The sequence below is a fragment of the Ranitomeya variabilis genome, chromosome 1, assembly GCF_051348905.1.
Source record: "Ranitomeya variabilis isolate aRanVar5 chromosome 1, aRanVar5.hap1, whole genome shotgun sequence".
Taxonomy (NCBI): domain Eukaryota; kingdom Metazoa; phylum Chordata; class Amphibia; order Anura; family Dendrobatidae; genus Ranitomeya; species Ranitomeya variabilis.
The window spans coordinates 1,021,611,376-1,021,630,342 of NC_135232.1; the positions used below are offsets into that span (position 1 = coordinate 1,021,611,376).

The 18,967-nt window shown below is 46.8% G+C and overlaps 1 protein-coding gene across 1 annotated transcript in view; it reads left to right on the forward strand.

Moving 5' to 3' along the window:
• Positions 1-2,587: 2,587 nt before the first annotated feature.
• WWC2 (WW and C2 domain containing 2) overlaps positions 2,588-18,967 on the forward strand; it is a 245,839-nt gene continuing 229,459 nt past the window's right edge. The window contains exon 1 of the mRNA XM_077279557.1: positions 2,588-2,920. Within this exon, the coding sequence (XP_077135672.1) occupies positions 2,793-2,920 (128 nt within the window). The 5' untranslated portion in view covers positions 2,588-2,792. The remainder of the gene's footprint in view (positions 2,921-18,967) is intronic.

The following is an 18,967-nucleotide window of genomic DNA, read 5'->3' on the forward strand; positions in this document are numbered from 1 at the left end:
CCACAATTTCAGAGACCCCTAAAATGTTTCCAATAAAAACTACAACTCACCACTAGTGTTGAGCATTCCGATACTGCAAATATCGGGTATCGGCCGATATTCGCTGTATCGGAATTCCGATACCGAGTTCCGATACTTTTGCGATATCGGATACCGGAATCGGAAGTTCCCATAGTGCAATGATGCACTATAATGGAGTGTGGGCAGTGCGTGGGCGGAGACTGCGTGTCTGTGTGTGCGGGGCCTGTGCGTGACCGTGGGGCGTCTGTGCGTGCCTGCAGGGGGTCTGTGCGGGCCTGCCAGGGATCTATACGGGCCTCTCGGGGCTCTGTGTGGGCTGCAGGGGGTCTGTGCGTGCCTGCCGGGGCTCTGTGCGGGCTGCCGGGGGTCTGTGTGTGACTGCTGGGGGCTCTGTGCGGGCTGCCAGGGCTCTATGCGGGCTGCCGGGGCTCTGTGCGGGCTGCCGGGGGTCTGTGTGTGTCTGCCGGGGGCTCTGTGCGGGCTGCCGGGGCTCTGTGCGGGCTGCCGGAGCTCTGTTCGGGCTGCTGGGGGTCTGTGCGTGCCTGCCAGGGGCTCTGTGCAGGCTGCCGGGGCTCTATGCGGGCCTGCCGGGGCTCTGTGCGAGCTGCCGGGGGTCTGTGACTGCCGGGGGCTCTGTGCGGGCTGCCCGGGCTCTGTGCGGGCTGCTGGTGGTCTGTGCGTGCCTGCCGGGGGCTCTGTGTGGGCTGCTAGGGCTCTGTGCGGGCTTCCGGGGCTCTGTGTGGGCTATACATACAGACATACAGTACATTAAACATAGAGTACATACTCACCATTACTTGTCACTTTGTTCCCCGAAGCCAGTGTCATCTGTAAAAAGATTAAAATAACAAACAACCAATATACTCCCTGTCCGCAGAAATCCACGAGTGTCCCATGACGATCTCCCATGGAGAATGGCAGCATCAGCTGATGCGACCGCTCTCCAGGGGCTCCAGGAACACAATGATGGGAGGAAGGTTTTCTGTTTGTATGTTTGTATGTAGCATGTATGTAGTATGTAGCATGTATGTAGCATGTATGTAGCATGTATATAGTATGTATATAGTATGTATGTAGTATGTATTTAGTATTTTTTTTTTACATTCAACACATTAGCCGGATGATGGGACTACTACTGTCCCATCATTGGCTAATGTGTCAATCACTGTCATTGTAGCAGGCATCGTCCGATGGGACTCGTAGTCCCATCGGACGATGCCTGCACAGACACAAAGACCCCTGGCAGCCCGCACAGACCCCCGAGAGGTCGCACAGACCCCCCGGCAGGCCGCACAGACCCCCAAGAGAGGCCGCACAGACCCCCAAGGCAGACCGCACAGACCCCCAAGGCAGACCGCACAGACCCCCGGCAGACCGCACAGACCCCCAAGAGAGGCCGCACAGACCCCCAAGGCAGACCGCACAGAGCCCACGGCAAGCCGCACAGACCCCCGAGGGGCCTCACAGACCCCCCGGCAGGCCGCACAGACCCCCCGGCAGGCCGCACAGACCCCCCGGCAGGCCGCACAAACCCTCGAGATGCCACACACTTCCCCGGCAGGCCCGCACAGATCGCCAGCAGGCTGCACAGACCCCCCGGCAGGCCACACAGATCCCCGGCAGGCTGCACAGAGCCCCCACAGTCCCGCACAGACACACAGTCTCCGCCCACACTCTTCCCCCCTCCGGATCAGGATGTAGAAGGACAGAAAGGGCTTATTTACATTCCGATATTTTTGTCCCATTGACTTGAATTGGTATCAGGTATCAGTATTGGCGATATCTGATATTTTTGGGATATCGGCCGATCCAATCCGATACTTCTGGATATCGGAAGGTATCGCTGAACACTACTCACCACTCAAAAAAACAAGGGCCACCGATAGAAAAAGAAAAGTTATGGGTCCCAGAAGATGGCGACACAAACCCTTTTTTTTTTTTTTTTTACAAAGTTCAAACATTTTTTTAAGAAATTAATAAAAAAATAAAAAATTAAAATATTTGGTCGTACTGTAATTGTACTAACCTGAAAGCCATTTTCACTGCGTGACAAAAACAAGACCCCCAAAACAAGTAGTATATATAGTAGTATGTCCCGCAAAGCAAAAAAACAAGCTCTCACATGGAAACATATAAAAGGTACAGGGAGCAAAGACCGAGATGGGAACATGAAAATGGACTTAATGGGGTTCACTGTTGGGGTGATAATCTCTGTGGGCGCGGGGACGACAGCATGGCTGCTACTTGTAGACGTGCAGACACGGGTGTCAGGTACTCTGACGCTGGGAGCCCGTGCGTGGTGCAGGCCCCCTGTGACTGGCAGGGCAGGAACTTCTCTGCTGCCTGGGATAAAGTTTCCGCGTCCTGCAGAGTGTGCTCCCTCCCGGCAGCAGCAGCAGCAGCAGCAGCCGGCGGCCCTGCCCTGCCAGTCCCCGGAGCCGCCGCCGCCGCCCGGCACACGAGGGGTTAGCGCTGAGGAATGCAGGAGTGTGGAATGTGCATGCAGATGAGACGGATGCTAATCTCATGCTAATGAGCCTGTGGCTGGGAACAGGCCGAGGTTATTGGCTTCCCCGGATCCTAAGCCAGACGGCTCCTTGCTGCTTGTGCGAACTCCGGGCCGGGAGCTGCCAGTGCGGCCCCCAGACATGCTGGCGAGCGGAGCGGGGGGTGCCCGGCGCTAGGGGCTTCCTCCCGGTGTCTGCTGCGAGCCCCGGCGGCCGCTCTCCAGCCCCTTTCTGGACTTATGGAGGAGTTTGCAGGGGCTGATCATGCCTAGGAAGGGGAATGGGCAGCTGCCTCTACCGGATGGCTGGGAAGAAGCCAGAGACTACGACGGGAAGGTGTTTTACATCGACCACAAGAGCAGGCAGACCAGCTGGATCGACCCCCGGGACAGGTAGGTGACGTGTGGCCCTCCTGGGCGCTGCTCACGGCTGCAGCGGACATTACAGGGGCCGTGGTTACAATGTAGCAGCTGTTATACGGTTATGTTGTAGCTGAGCCTGGAGGGGGAGGGAGCTCGGGAAGAAAGGCAGGCAGGGCCGGGGGAGGCGGCAGGCAGGGCCGGGGGAGGCGGCAGGCAGGGCCGGGGGAGGCGGCAGGCAGGGCCGGGGGAGGCGGCAGGCAGGGCCGGGGGAGGCGGCAGGCAGGGCCGGGGGAGGCGGCAGGCAGGGCCGGGGGAGGCGGCAGGCAGGGCCGGGGGAGGAGGCAGGCAGGCCGGGGGAGGCGGCAGGCAGGGGGTGGTGGTCGGCCGGGAGGCACATGGAGCAGTCACTTTGGGTAATGAGGGGAGGAGGAGCCGGCGCAGGAATGTCGGCCTCTGAGGGAAAAATGTGGTGAGGCAACCTAGAGGCCGGTGACTACTGGGGCGGAGGAGGGGGCGCAGCTTTCCCACACTCCCTACACCCCGTGCTGCCCTCCAACTGGTTAATAACATTATCTGGGGCGTATGCCCACAAGTGTCACGTGACAGCGCCCACCAGGGCTTGTTTTGTAAAAAGGCCCCAAAAGTGGAATCCATGTGATAGGGACGTGTTATGGTGCCAGGCCAGCTGCATCCTCCACCATGCAGTGTTGTGCCCAGTAAAGCATGGCAGGCCAGCACCCAATATTAGTGGTGGCCCCTGGGGCACGTCATGGTCACATACCGCCCCGCCAGCATTGTGTGCTATATATGTCAGTAATGTGCCTCCGTCACCGCACATACCCGTGTCACCAGATTCCTCCATGCCATACAACTTGTCATGACAGGAGTACTGGGACTACCCATTCTGCAGCGACCGTTGTAGGGTTCCCCTGTGCCAACCGGTGGGCATTGCGGAGAATGTCCTCTGTGGATGTGCCAACCACTTCCCGTATGTCTGGGCCGGATAGTCATCACTTACACCAGAAGACTGTACTCTGTCCTGGGTCTCGTACAGACGTGAAGCTGACCCAGTTTGATCAGTGATTTTTGGTCTGAGTGTCATCAGTTTTTCTCGTGCACGAGAAGGAAAACAAATTCTACATTCTTTTTATATGCAACAGTCCGTGAAGATGTCACCAAGTGCTGCCTGACTTTCACGGACCCATAGTCTTGTATTGCCAATTCTTTCTGGCACTCAGATCAAAATTAGACACTTCTCTACGATTTTGCACGGACTCCATTTCACTGCTGTAGGTACAGGTACGGATGGCACTCTTATGCAAGAAAGTGACATCTGAATGAGGCCTTAGACATACTTTTTTTTTTCAAAATTATTTTAGTAAAAACTTGTTGGATTTAGTATTTTTTTTCACAATTTTTGTGTTTGGGGCATCTATGGAAAGAACCCACTTACGACCAATGATATTGTTTCTTGGCTGGTAGACATTTGCCTGTACATGGCACACTGGGCCACATGCACTACCTAGATGGGTTGCTGTGGGCAGTAAGAGCACGATCTCTGGGTTGACACCTGCTGCCTCTCGTTATAAGTTCTAGTTGAACAATATGTGTATAATGGAGGGGTTAGCTCAGGTAATGAAGAAAAGAAAAGGCCGGGACTGTCCTGGCCATCAGCGTTTCCATAACCAATCATAAGGCTTTTTGCGAGTGGCCGAGGTTTGAGACAACCTTACAATTTTCCAAACTGCTGCCAGTGCTGAGCGATTAGTGATTGCTATGATGGACAGAGTCATAGTCATCACACTTTGCTGCCAGTGCTAAAGCAAGCTTGAACATAGTGACCCATGTACTGTAAATGTCAGCAAGCCGAGATCTTTTTATCCAGAACTCTACCAATGATGTTTTTTCCCGCAGTCAGTTTTGCTCATCATTATAGATCAAGGAGATGTTCAACTCTTCTGTAGGCCGGTATGGTTTTCTGACCTGCTGCATCCAAAAAGGTGTATTAATTTGGAAAGGATTTCCTGATCCTATCACATTCCTGCCGCTGCATATATGTACACGGGGGATGTGTGTGTATAATATGTATATGACCAAAAGTGTAGGCAAAATCCAAGACAGAAACAAAATGAACAAATGCCCTGTAAGTAAAGTCAATAGTGCATATACATAACATTGGGCACTTAATAAACACTGTCTTTGATTAAAAAAATAAAGTCAAGCCATCCCACCAACGTCAAGGTGTACCCAAATTTGGGATGGTCCTAACCTCTAGTATTAAAACGTTACCATGCTTCATAGTGACGTTCTTTGTGAATGAAGGCTGAGCAGGACCTGGTCTCAAACATGGGCACACAGCTAGCGGGGAGCTGTTTAAATGTAATATCCAGCTCAAAGGAAGGGAGACCATACAAGTGCTGGCACCCTTGAAATTGTTCCAGAAAGTGAATTATTTCTCCCAGAAAATTGTGTATGTATTGGAGCAACACAAATAAAAAACCAGGAAAAAAAAAAAGCAAATTGGTCTTGATTTTTCACAAAAACTGTAAAAATGAGCTGGGCAAAATTGTATGTACCCTCAACTTCTTACACCTCTCAACTGGAATTTTGGACTACTCTTCTTTCCTAAACTGCTCCATGTCTCTCATATTTGCAGGGTGCCATCTCTCCACAGGTATTCAATGGGATTTAGTTCCGGATTCATTGCTGGCCCCTTCAGAACCATCAAACTATTTTTGTTTCCATTTATTTCTGGGTGCTTCTTGAAGTATGTTTGGGGTCATTGTCCTGCTGGGAGATGCAGGTATTGACCGAAACGTCTCATTTATTTCTGGAATTTCTTCACTCAATAAATAAGTTCTTGAACACACCTATACGAGTGCGAAGTATTTCTACATCACAGCTGACTGATTGGTTATCTTACTTGTGCACCACCAGAAGTGCCGTGTTTCCCTAATTAGGCTAGGTCCACATTGCGTTAGGGCATTCCATTTAACAGATTCGTTTCTATGCGGCACTAACGCGATGAAGCGGATCCGTTAACGCGCCCATAGACTTCAATTAGCCTAACGCATCCGAACGCATGTCAAAATCGGCATGCATTAGCGATGGTCCGTTACTTTGTGACACACCTTTGAACGCGGACTACTGCGTTTTCGGGTACGGTACGGCGAACGGAAGCGTTCGCTGTGCATAGACCTCTATTGCTAACACATGCCGACGCAATGGTACCATGCAATAATGCAATCGCAAAAATAGACAATTTGGGACTCATACTTAGCGCATCCGTTTAACGGAATGCCCTAATGCGATTTGAACCTAGCCTTACTCTGCTGAATGTAGCTGAGAACACGAAATCCAAACCATGAGGTAAAAACGGTTGAGTAAAGAAGCGATCCATGAAATAAAAAGCAATATTTTATTTAAACACATGTTAAATATATCATTAAAAAACCCAGAACATGCCGTATAGGAGACGCTGAACTATCGTAATCAATAGTAGCAAAATGCACTTTTAATTGGGGGGGTGCTAATAACAGTACAATGAAATACTGTTTTTTTTTGTTTTTTTTTAAATATCCTGGATCACTTCATTTCTCAACCGTATTTATTTACCTCACGGTTTTGGGTTAAGTGTTGTTGCATGTAGTTTGAAGTACCATTCTATATCATTAAGGACTATTAGTGTTTAATAAATGGATGTAAGAGGTCTGAATCCCTCTCTAAGGCTAGGTTCAAATTAGCGTATCAGTCCGCAGCTTGGTGCTGCGGACTTCTTTCCTTAAGCGCCGCCTACTTCCACATGTGTCCATACGGATGCGTCCACGTGCGTCGATTTGATGTACCTGCCAAACGCAAGAAAATGCAACATGATGCGTCCGGAGGGTACTTCAAAACGACTCACGCGGATGCATCCGCATACAACGCATGTCCCTGCATACCCAGTGTTAAAGATGGGTATGTAGGACGCATGCGGAGTAGGCGGAGCTTAAGGAAAGAAGTCCGCAGCAACACTCTGCTGACTGAAAGGCCATGTGCACAAGCTGCGGATTCCAATGCGGAATATTCCGCTGCGGATTTGATAAATCCGCAGTGAAAAACCGCTGCGGTTTTTACTGCGGATTTATCGCGGTTTCTTCTGCGGTTTCCTCTGCGGGTTTTCACCTGCAGATTCCTATTGGAGCAGGTGTAAACCCGCAGTGGATTCCGCAGAAAGAATTGACATGCTGCGGAAAATAAACCGCTGCGTTTCCGCGCGTTTTTTTCCGCAGCATGTGCACTGCGGATTTTGTTTCCCATAGGTTTACATTGTACTGTAAACTCATGGGAAACTGCTGCGGATCTGCAGAAAAATCCGCAGCGTGTGCACATAGCCAAACGCTAAAGTGTACCCGGCTTTGAAAGAGTTTGCACAGGTCGTGTGCAGAGAACTGCAAGTATCAGTGGTTGCTATGGACAATGGCTGTTTTGTTTGCTCTAGCTGGGGCTAGCTCAGCCGTGTACGAGTAGCCAGGGTCTGTACTGTTTAGTTAGCGCCTGGGCAAGGCTATGGATCATGTTTGATTTTGTTGTTTTGGTGCTGTACAACCTGTGGAAAGCAATAAAAACTGCACTGTTGGGCCCAAAACTGCATTGTCTGTGTGAATGCTACCTAAGGCCTAATGCCTACCAGAGTGAATCCCTACAATATATAAGGCTCCCATGTGAACTCGGCCTAAAGCTGACCAAACACATGCTACATTATCGGCCGAACATGGGGATATGGCCAGAGTCACACTAGTGTAGAATACGGACGAGTGCTACGTGAGAAAACATCGCATAGCACTCGGACCGCTGTTAATCTATGGGGCAGCTCACATCACTGTTTTTTTAATTTTTATTTTTCTCTGGCGTATTCAGCATACGAGTGAAATCGCAGCATGCTGCGATTGTGCACGTATGTTGTCTGAGACTCGCCAATGCAAGCCTATGGGTGCCAGGAAAAACCTGGACACCACACGGAGCATTTGTCTAGCTGGCGACAAATATGCACACATTTTCCTCATTCCATTAAATTGAGCCATTAAATTTAATGGGGGAAATCAGTGAGAAATGTAAAGCCATACTCATGTCATACCGATACATAGGTGCGAGAAAATCGCATTACACACGGATGACCATACGGAGAACAATATTGGGTGCCGATCATAATCGGAACCAAATTTTGAAAAAAATCACTCAACTCTAGCCATAACCAAGCATACCCAAGGCCCTGTAATGCCTGCACAAAATTATACTAGATTTCTAATTAGAGGTATTTGCTAACATTATTATTACACCTACATGTTTGGATAGGATCTTGGAGATGGCAATACCCTTTTAATGCCAGTCTACCTCTGTCTCTGCTGTCTCCATGCTTACTCATTTGGGGTTTACCTGCACATTTTACTACTGTATGGAGGTGGGTACACTGCCACCATGAACTGAGCTCCTGTGTTAGAGTACGCATAAATGGCGTACCCCAAGGTGCGTAGCAGGCTCTTCCTAATATTAAAAGGGTTGACCAGATAGATAAAAAGTTGACTTGCATGAAGGGAGCTAGCTATCGAGCACAGATCAGCACTAGTGATGAGCGAATATATTCGTTACTAGAGATTTCCCGAGCACGCTCGGGTGTCCTCCGAGTAGTTTTTAGTGCTCGGAGATTTAGTTTTTATTGCCGCAGCTGAATGATTTAATCTGTTAGCCAGCATGTGGGGATTCCCTAGCAACCAGGCAACCCCCACATGTACTTATGCTGGCTAACAGATGTAAATCATTCAGCTGCGGCAAGAAAAGCAAATTTTCCGAGCACTAAAAACTACTCGGAGGACACCCGAGCATGCTCGAGAAATCTCGAGTAACGCGTATATTCGCTCATCACAAATCCACTCCTAAACCAGACTCATTCTCTGCATCATCTACCTTAGAATGGGTCAGACCTTGATGTTGAACTAAGGCTACTTTCACACATCAGGTTTTCAGTGTCACGCTAAATACGGATAATTTTCAAAAAACCGGATCAGGCGAATGTTGCCGCCGGATCAGGTTTTTTTCCATAGACTTGTATTAGTGCTGGATTGCACCGGATGACATTGCGTTTCGTCCGGTTTTCGCCGGATCCATCAAATCTGCCGCTTCCGATTTCTTGAAAAAAAGGTCCATAGCAACGTTTTTTGTCTCTGGAGAAAAAGCCTGAAGCGCCCTATCCGGCGCTTCCGGCTGTTTACTAGAATGGGAGCCGGAAGGTGCCGGATCCTGAAAAAGGCGGATCCGGCAGCCTGATCCGGTTTTTTAAACTGAGCATGGTCCAAATTTTTTTTTTTTATCCAATAATCTAGATGTGCTAGCTGGATCCGTCAAAAAAACGGATCCGTCGCATCAGTTTTTCACAATCTGCGCCGGATCCAGTATTTCCAACATTTGTCAGATTTAGCCTGACACTGAAAACCTGATGTGTGAAAGTAGCCTAAGCCATACATCCAGCATCCTCCGCAGAAAAGAGCTGATTTGACTAGCGCTGAAGTCTGATTTATTTCCTCTATTCAGATGAGTCCCTACCCATCTAAACCCACAACTATGACTTTACATACCCTTTGCTGTATTATAATAAACCCTTCATGTGTGATTTGTTTTTTGTTTGTGAAAAATAGTATAAAATTTGGCTTCCGGTGTGCATATAAGCCAGGACTAGTCTGTGGGTCATTAATGCTCCCATACTAGTCCTTCCTCGGGTCTTGTAACCATGCTTCCAAGGGAGTGATTGACATCTAGCACAGAGGTGATGTCATTATCCCCTTGAGGAAGCCCATGCGAAACACGTATTGGGGCTGCTGGCGTGGCACTACATATGGGGCAATATGGACAAGAGCTGTGTGTGTGTGTGTGTGTGTGTGTGTGTGTGTTTGGTGCTGGATGCGTTGTTTATTTATGCATAAAATTATGCAGTCTTTTATTGAGTTTAGCTATTTGTCTACCCTGATATGTAATAATGTTTACCTTCTATTGAGTGGTTTGACATTGAATTAGTTCATCTGCATTTAGCACCTTTTCATGACAACTATATCTTTTATACTAATTACGTAGTTGCTTATTTTTTAATGTGTACTCTTCCTGCCCAAATACTGATTTATGGACCACAAGCCTTAATAGCGGAGTCTCCTCGCTATCAATATTGTCTGTACATATGTTTGTATATGTGTATGCTTTGGTGTTACAATTTAATAAAATCTGTTACATTTTATTTTTGGACTTTTTACCTCCATGTCTCTAAGTTTTGAATAAACCATACCAGTTCCCCCTAGGGTCTTGTAACCATGCGACCAAGGGGGTGTTTAACACCTAGCGCAGAGGTGATGTTATTATTGGGTCCCTGTAAATCTCAAAACTTGCCTCCCTGGTCATGCATGTAGAAACAGGGTTTAAGCTTCCCGGTTTCATGGACGCACTGTGCGTGACTACAGAGGCAAAACATTACACACGTGTTGAGAATTGTGGAGACCTGATATTGACATCGCCACCTTGGATGTGCATACGTGATCCTCTGCCTGACTAGTCTGGGGGAATCATTGCTCTGGACTAGCCCTTTCTAATCTGTATAGTTCAAGCAAAGGTTTATAACTTTATTGTTCACACCTAGTGTATAAGTGTAATAAGTGTATGTCACAGGGAGATTATGGAACAATGGACTCATATAAAGTTGTGGAGGGGTAGAAGAGCTCACAGGTTCCTTTTTAATTTTTTGACCTTTTTTGAGGTTATATTTTTTGGGTAATATTTACCTCTTGTACCTTACAAATAGAGGAAACTATCATTATCATTCGCCTGAGTGTTCCTTTAGTTACATCTCTCCTCTGGCTGGTATATGTCAGCATACTGGAATAGAAGAAATGGCTGTGTACTATACTATTCAAGTAAAGTTTTAGCAGGACTCTTTTTAGCATATACAGAATCCACAAGTGTATCAGACCCGAATGGTTGGATTTCGTAAAGCCCATAACCACAAGATGCTCCAAATTTAGAATGGCACATACTGTTAGTTTTGGCACATCTTGCATGAGGATAGATACTTTACTTTTCTTAAATTTTCAACTCAATTTGTCTAAGCTCATGTACCAGCAAAAGAAATGTGTGCGAACCATCATCATTTCCTGTGCAAATGCAAAGAACCTACGGTAGTTGGCCCAATAGATCAAGACTGGCATTGTTCATGGTCATGATGAGGAGGCGTGCTGGAGTCAGACGCTCCTGATTCATGGAAACAGAACACTCGGGAACAGCAGGAATAAAATAAGAACAAAAGCTGATCACTTTTTATCTAGTGACAGCACCTGTTTAAGAATTTTATTAAACTTTTTTTTATTTTTACGTTATCCCCATTCATAAGATAGCAAATAATTTGCTGATTGCTGAGGGTCAATGTCACGGCGTCACCTGCCGCTGCTCCTGCCGCCGCGCCTGCCGCTCACTCTTCGCGCCGACATACTTACCCGTCCCGGCGTGCTCCAGCGGTGTGCGCGTGCTTTCCGGTCTCTTCTCCTGACTCGTCGCCGGTCCTTAGCTCTCGTCGGGTGTGCGCCTCTCACTGCGCACTTCCTCTCTCTGGTCTGCAGACGCTGCTCCGTTCCTCCACTCTAAGATTCTGGAGAATCTTGACCCGGAAGTTCTGCAGCACTCGGTCTATTTAAGGTAACTCCTTCCTCTACTCTATGCCTGATTGTCATTTGTCCTCATTTGACCCAGGTCCTTCTGTGCCTTGCTCTGTCCTGTGCGTCCGCCATACCCTGCCAGTCCTGTGTCTCCGCCATACCCGCCATACCCTGCCGGTCCTGTGTCTCCGCCATACCCTGCCGGTCCTGTGTCTCCGCCATACCCTGCCGGTCCTGTGTCTCCGCCATACCCTGCCGGTCCTGTGTCTCCGCCATACCCTGCCGGTCCTGTGTCTCCGCCATACCCTGCCTATTTAGTCTCCGTTATAGCCAGTTCTGCGTCTTTTCCGCTCCTACTTCCTGTCCCTGGGTATCAGCTTCTGCGGCAATAGTCTCCCTCGGGCCTGCCCCTAACACTCCCTGTATTGGGGGTGGTCCACCAGGCCAGCTCACCCTTGGGAGGTTCGTTGTCGTGGGTCTGCGGGTTCACTTTAGGAGTTCCAAAAGATCTGACAGTCAAAACAGTGGTGCAACTCTACCCTCCCCCATCGCTTCTGAGAACTCGGCTGTGCAAAGCCCTGTCTGAGTAAATATCAAACACCACAACCACGCAGTCATAGAATCCCATAAAATGTATACATTTTTATTAAATGCTCAATATAATATTAATACATAAATGGGACAGATACAGCAGCAAAGGTGGGGGAAATTGTGAAACACTAAATGGCAGTACATCTAAAAAGGGCTATAGGTAGCCACCACTGCATCGACACGCCAATAACTGATTATATTGGCTAGAAGGCCGCAGGTGTATCGAAATTAGTATCTACATGATATAAATGTCGGTATCAAACCAGCACTCAGTCACGCTATTCATAATAAATAACAGTAGCTGGTGTGTGCAGCAGTGGGGGGATCACAGCCCACCCCGACGCGCCTTTTGGAGCACCCAGCTCCTTCCTCAGGGGGCGCAGGAAGAATGCGCCATGCAGCGTCTATTTATCCAGCAGCAGCCGGAAGTGCCGTACTTGCATGTCACGCTGCTTGTTAATCCCGCCGAGTACAGCGTCCCTGCCACCCGCCAGTTTCGGAAACACGTGGGGCCCGTGTTTCCGAAACTGGCGGGTGGCAGGGACGCTGCACTCGGCGGGATTAACAAGCAGCATATGAATATCTGACAATAGACTGTTAATAACATACTTTGAATAAATGCGAAAAATATATGCAAAAATTAATACAAATGTAGTATCTCCATGTCACATACTGTATATCTAAATTATTTTGTGAAATGTACAGGCCATACTATATTAATTCAAATATCTGCGTAGTAGTGCAAAATTATACATAGAAAAACATATTATGTTGTACTCAGATATCCCCAACCCTAGAAACAACATATATTCTCAACAAATAAGGCCTACACTCAAAACGGGACGATTTGTAGATATTTTATGAAGAAGAATCCGAAATAGGGAATAAAGTCGGCATAGCTGAAGAATTTCTCCAAACTGTACTTTATTATTCAAACATATCCTCTATTGTCCAACAGAATTTATAAATATCCATACATAAGTAAAAAGACAATCAGAATAAAAACTATTAAAACAAATGCACTTCATAAGCCGTTACCACATTAGTGCACGACAAGAAGGGATCACAGAAAAGGAGCAAAAGATATATTTTCATTTAATCCATTTGGGTGGATAGTCTGCAATATCCAGATCCACCTGGTCTCCAATTGGGCCAGAAGTTTAGAGAGATTACCTCCCCTAATATTAATATTCAATATATCGATACCACGCACCCTCAGTAACGCATCATCACATTGGTGAAATTCTCTGAAATGTCGCGGCAGGGTTTTGAGGGTGGCAATGTCCGTGCATGCAGCCGCCGCCTGTATCCCCAGCACATGTTCTCTGACACGAACCTTGAGTTGCCGAGTAGTCAACCCTATATATCAGTCCACACGGTCAGGTGGCATAATAAATAACATACCTAGAGATACATGATGTGTTGTCTGATCTCGAAACATTTATTACCATCAGAATTTGAAATGGAGGTACATCTCTCAATATTGGGGCAGGCGACGCATCTGCCGCACGGTGCACAACCACCCCCCAGCCGCGTCCTATCAAGGAATGTTGGTACTGACTGACCAATGTAGTGGCAACACGTTAATCGGTCACGTAAGTTTTTGGCCCATCTGAATGTAATTGATGGATTATTGGGGAGGAATTCTTTGATGATCGGATCAACTCTCAAGATAGGCCAAGCCTTCTTGATAGCTAAGTGCACTTTCTCATGTTGAGGATTATAGGATGTAATAAATCTCGCTATACCATTGATATTAGGCCTATTGGTTGTCTTTTTATACAATAGGTTATTACGACTGGAATATTAATCGCGATGGTATGCTTTCTTGATACTCCGCCCACTGTACACTCTTGCTAACAAACATGATTGCAACTCCTCTGCTCGGATTTCAAAATCTGCATCCGTAGAGCAAATCTGACGAAGGTGGAGGAATTGTCCTTTTGGGATAGCTTGGATCATATGGTGCTGATGGCAAGAAGAGGCATGAAGTAGGGTGTTAGTAGCTGTTTTTTTTTAATGAAAAATATCAGTCTGAATTAGGCCGGATCTATCCTTACAAATAGTAACATCTAGAACATCAATTTTCTCAGGATCCCAGACCGGGGTAAGACGTATATTTAGATTGTTGTCTTTCAGGGATGATATAAATCAACTGCAGAAGGTCGACGGAAGTGCCCTGCCTGACGACATCTTCTTTGTCTATGTAGCGCGTCCATAAAAGGACACGATCCATTGACCCCTGTTTGTCTGACAGGAAAAGATTCCTTTCCCACAGCCCCAGAAACAGGTTAGTATAGGATGGCGCGAAGGCCACACCCATGGCTGTACCCTGGAGCTGTAGGTAGAGTGATCCTTTGAACACAAAAAAATTGTGGGTGAGAGTGAACTCCAAAAGCTCCAAGATGAGGTGTCTCATCGGTACTCGGAGGGTGGGTGTACCCAGGAAAAACCGGACAGTGCAAAGGCCGTCATGATGGCGAATGGTGGTATAGAAGGACTCAACGTCAACTGAAGCCAGAAGAGTATCACCCTCTAAGCACAAACCTTCGACCTTGCTCAACAAATCCCCAGTTTCCTTAAGGAACGAAGGGAGATTGAGCACTAATGGTTGAAGATAGTAATCAATCCACATGTTGACATGTTCTAAAAAATTCCCCCTCCCAGAAACAATAGGTCTGCTGGGCGGTGACCTCATATCATTATGAATTTTAGGTAAGAGGTGCAGTGTTGAGATAGTAGGTTCCTTCACTGTTAGTGCCGAAGCCAGGTCTTTGGTGATAATGCCGCCTTTTTAAGAATTGAATCAAGCTTTACATTAAATGCAGAGAGGGGATTATATGTAAGTTTCTTATTATCTTCTTATTTCTTATTATTAAAGGGAACCTGTCACCCCCAAAATCGAAGGTGAGCGAAGCCCACCGGCATCAGGGGCTTATCTACAGCATTCTGTAATGCTGTAGATAAGCCCCCGATGTAACCTGAAAGATGAGAAAAAGAGGTTAGATTATACTCATGTGGGCGGTCCGATCCAATGGATGTCGTAGTCCGGTCCGGGGCCTCCCATCTTCATAGGATGACGTCCTCCTCTTGTCTTCACGCTCCGGCGCAGGTGTACTTTGCCCTGTTGAGGGCAGGGCAAAGTACTGCAGTGCGCAGACGCCGGGCCTCTCTGACCTTTCCCTGCGCACTGCAGTACTTTGCCCTCAACAGGGCAGACAAAATACGTCTGTGCCGGAGCTGCAGCATGAAGACAAGAAGAGGACATCATCGTAAGAAGATGGGAGACGCTGGACCGGACCGCGACGCCCATCGGACCGGACCGCAGCGGGACCGCCCCTGGGTGAGTATAATCTCTTTTTCTCATCTTTCAGGATACATCTGGGGATAAGCCCCTGATGCCGATGGGCTTAGCTCACCTTCGATTTTAGGGGTGACAGGTTCCCTTTAACCCCTTCATGACCTTGCCGTTTTTTGCAATTCTGACCAGTGTCCCTTTATGAGGTAATAACTCAGGAACGCTTCAACGGATCGTAGCGATTCTGAGATTGTTTTTTCGTGACATATTGGGCTTCATGTTAGTGGTAAATTTAGGTCGATAATTTCTGAGTTTATTTGTGAAAAAAACGGAAATTTGGCAAAAATTTTGAAAATTTCGCAATTTTCACATTTTGAATTTTTATTCTGTTAAACCAGAGAGTTATGTGACACAAAATAGTTAATAAATAACATTTCCCACATGTCTACTTTACATCAGCACAATTTTGGAAACAAATTTTTTTTTTGCTAGGAAGTTATAAGGGTTAAAATTTGACCAGTGATTTCTCATTTTTACAACAAAATTTACAAAACCATTTTTTTTAGGGATCACCTCACATTTGAAGTCAGTTTGAGGGTTCTATATGGCTGAAAATACCCAAAAGTGACACCATTCTAAAAACTGCACCCCTCAAGGTGCTCAAAACCACATTCAAGAAGTTTATTAACCCTTCAGGTGTTTCACAGCAGCAGAAGCAACATGGAAGTAAAAAATGAACATTTAACTTTTTAGTCACAAAAATGATATTTTAGCGAAAATTTTTTTATTTTCCCAATGGTAAAAGGAGAAACTGGACCACGGACGTTGTTGTCCAATTTGTCCTGAGTACGCTGATACCTCATATGTGGGGGTAAACCACTGTTTGGGCGCACGGCAGGGCTCGGAAGGGAAGGAGCGCCATTTGACTTTTTCAATGAAAAATTGGCTCCAATCTTTAGCGGACACCATGTCGCGTTTGGAGAGCCCCCGTGTGCCTAAACATTGGAGCTCCCCCACAAGTGACCCCATTTTGGAAACTAGACCCCCCAAGGAACTCATCTAGAGGCATAGTGAGCACTTTAAACCCCCAGGTGCTTCACAAATTGATCCGTAAAAATGAAAAAGTACTTTTTTTTCACGAAAAAATTATTTTAGCCTCAATTTTTTCATTTTCACATGGGCAACAGGATAAAATGGATCCTAAATTTTGTTGGGCAATTTCTCCTGAGTACACCAATACCTCACATGTGGGGGTAAACCACTGTTTGGGCACATGGTAAGGCTCGGAAGGGAAGGAGCGCCATTTGACTTTTTGAATGAAAAATTATCTCCATCGTTAGCGGACACCATGTCGCGTTTGGAAAGCCCCTGTGTGCCTAAACATTGGATCTCCTCCACAAGTGACCCCATTTTGGAAAGTAGACCCCCCAAGGAACTCATCTAGAGGCATAGTGAGCACTTTAAACCCCCAGGTGCTTCACAAATTGATCCGCAAAAATGAAAAAGTACTTTTTTTTCACACAAATTTTCTTTTAGCCTCAATTCTTTCATTTTCACATGGGCAACAGGATAAAATGGATCCTAAAATTTGTTGGGCAATTTCTCCTGAGTATGCCGATACCTCATATGTGGGGGTAAACCACTGTTTGGGTGCACGGCAAGGCTCGGAAGGGGAGGCGTGCCATTTGACTTTTTGAATGGAAAATTAGCTCCAATCGTTAGCGGACACCATGTCGCGTTTGGAGAGCCCCTGTGTGCCTAAACATTGGAGCTCCCCTACAAGTGACCCCATTTTGGAAACTAGACCCCCCAAGGAACTTATCTAGATGCATAGTAAACACTTATAACCCCCAGGTGCTTCACAGAAGTTTATAACGCAGAGCCGTGAAAATAAAAAAATAATTTTTCTTTCCTCAAAAATGATTTTTAGCCCAGAATTTTTTATTTTCCCAAGGGTAATAGGAGAAATTGGACCCCAAATGTTGTTGTCCAGTTTGTCCTGAGTACGATGATACCCCATATGTGGGGGTAAACCACTGTTTGGGCGCACGGCAGGGCTCGGAAGGGAAGGCACGCCATTTGGCTTTTTGAATGGAAAATTAGCTCCAATCATTAGCGGACACCATGTCGCGTTTGGAGAGCCCCTGTGTGCCTAAACATTGGAGCTCCCGCACAAGTGGCCCCATTTTGGAAACTAGACCTCCCAAGGAACTAATCTAGATGTGTGGTGAGCACTTTGAACCCCCAAGTGCTTCACAGAAGTTTATAACGCAGAGCCATGAAAATAAAAAATAATTTTTCTTTTCTCAAAAATGATTTTTTAGCCCACAATTTTTTATTTTCCCAAGGGTAATAGGAGAAATTGGACCCCAAAAGTTGTTTTCCAGTTTCTCCTGAGTACGCTGATACCCCATATGTGGGGGTAAACCACTGTTTTGGCACACGTCGGGGTTCGGAAGGGAAGTAGTGACGTTTTGAAATGCAGACTTTGATGGAATGCTCTGCGGGCATCAGGTTGCGTTTGCAGAGCCCCTGATGTGCCTAAACAGTAGGAACTCCCCACAAGTGACTCCATTTTGGAAACTAGACCTCCCAAGGAACTAATCTAGATGTGTGGTGAGCACTTTGAACCCCCAAGTGCTTCACAGAAGTTTATAACGCAGAGCCGTGAAAATAATAAATGTGTTTCCTTTCCTCAAAAATATTTTTTTAGCCCAGAATTTTTTATTTTCCCAAGGGTAACAGGAGAAATTGGACCCCAAAAGTTGTTGTACAGTTTCTCCTGAGTACGCTGATACCCCATATGTGGGGGTAAACCACTGTTTGGGTACATGCCGGGGCTCGGAAGGGAAGTAGTGACGTTTTGGAATGCAGACTTTGATGGAATGGTCTGCGGGCATCATGTTACGTTTGCAGAGCCCCTGATATGCCTAAACAGTAGAAACCCCCCACAAGTGACCCCATTTTGGAAACTAGACCCCCCCAAGGAACTTATCTAGATGTGTGGTGAGCACGTTCAACCCCCAAGTGCTTCACAGAAGTTTACAACGCAGAGCCGTGAAAATAAAAAATCATTTTTCTTTCCTCAAAAAAGATGTTTTAGCAAGCAATTTTTTATTTTCACAAGGGTAACAGGAGAATTTGGACCCCAATATTTGTTGCCCAGTTTGTTGTGAGTACGCTGATACCCCATATGTGGGGGTAAACCACTGTTTGGGCACACGTCAGGGCTCGGAAGGGAAGTAGTGACATTTGAAATGCAGACTTTGATGGAATGGTCTGCGGGCGTCACATTGCATTTGCAGAGCCCCTGATGTGCCTAAACAGTAGAAACACCCCACAAGTGACCCCATTTTGGAAACTAGACCCCCGAAGGAACTTATCTAGATGTGTGGTGAGCACTTTCAACCCCCAAGTGCTTCACAGAAGTTTATAACGCAGAGCCGTGAAAATAAAAAATAATTGTTCTTTCCTCAAAAATTATGTTTTAGCAAGTAATTTTTTATTTTTGCAAGGGTAACA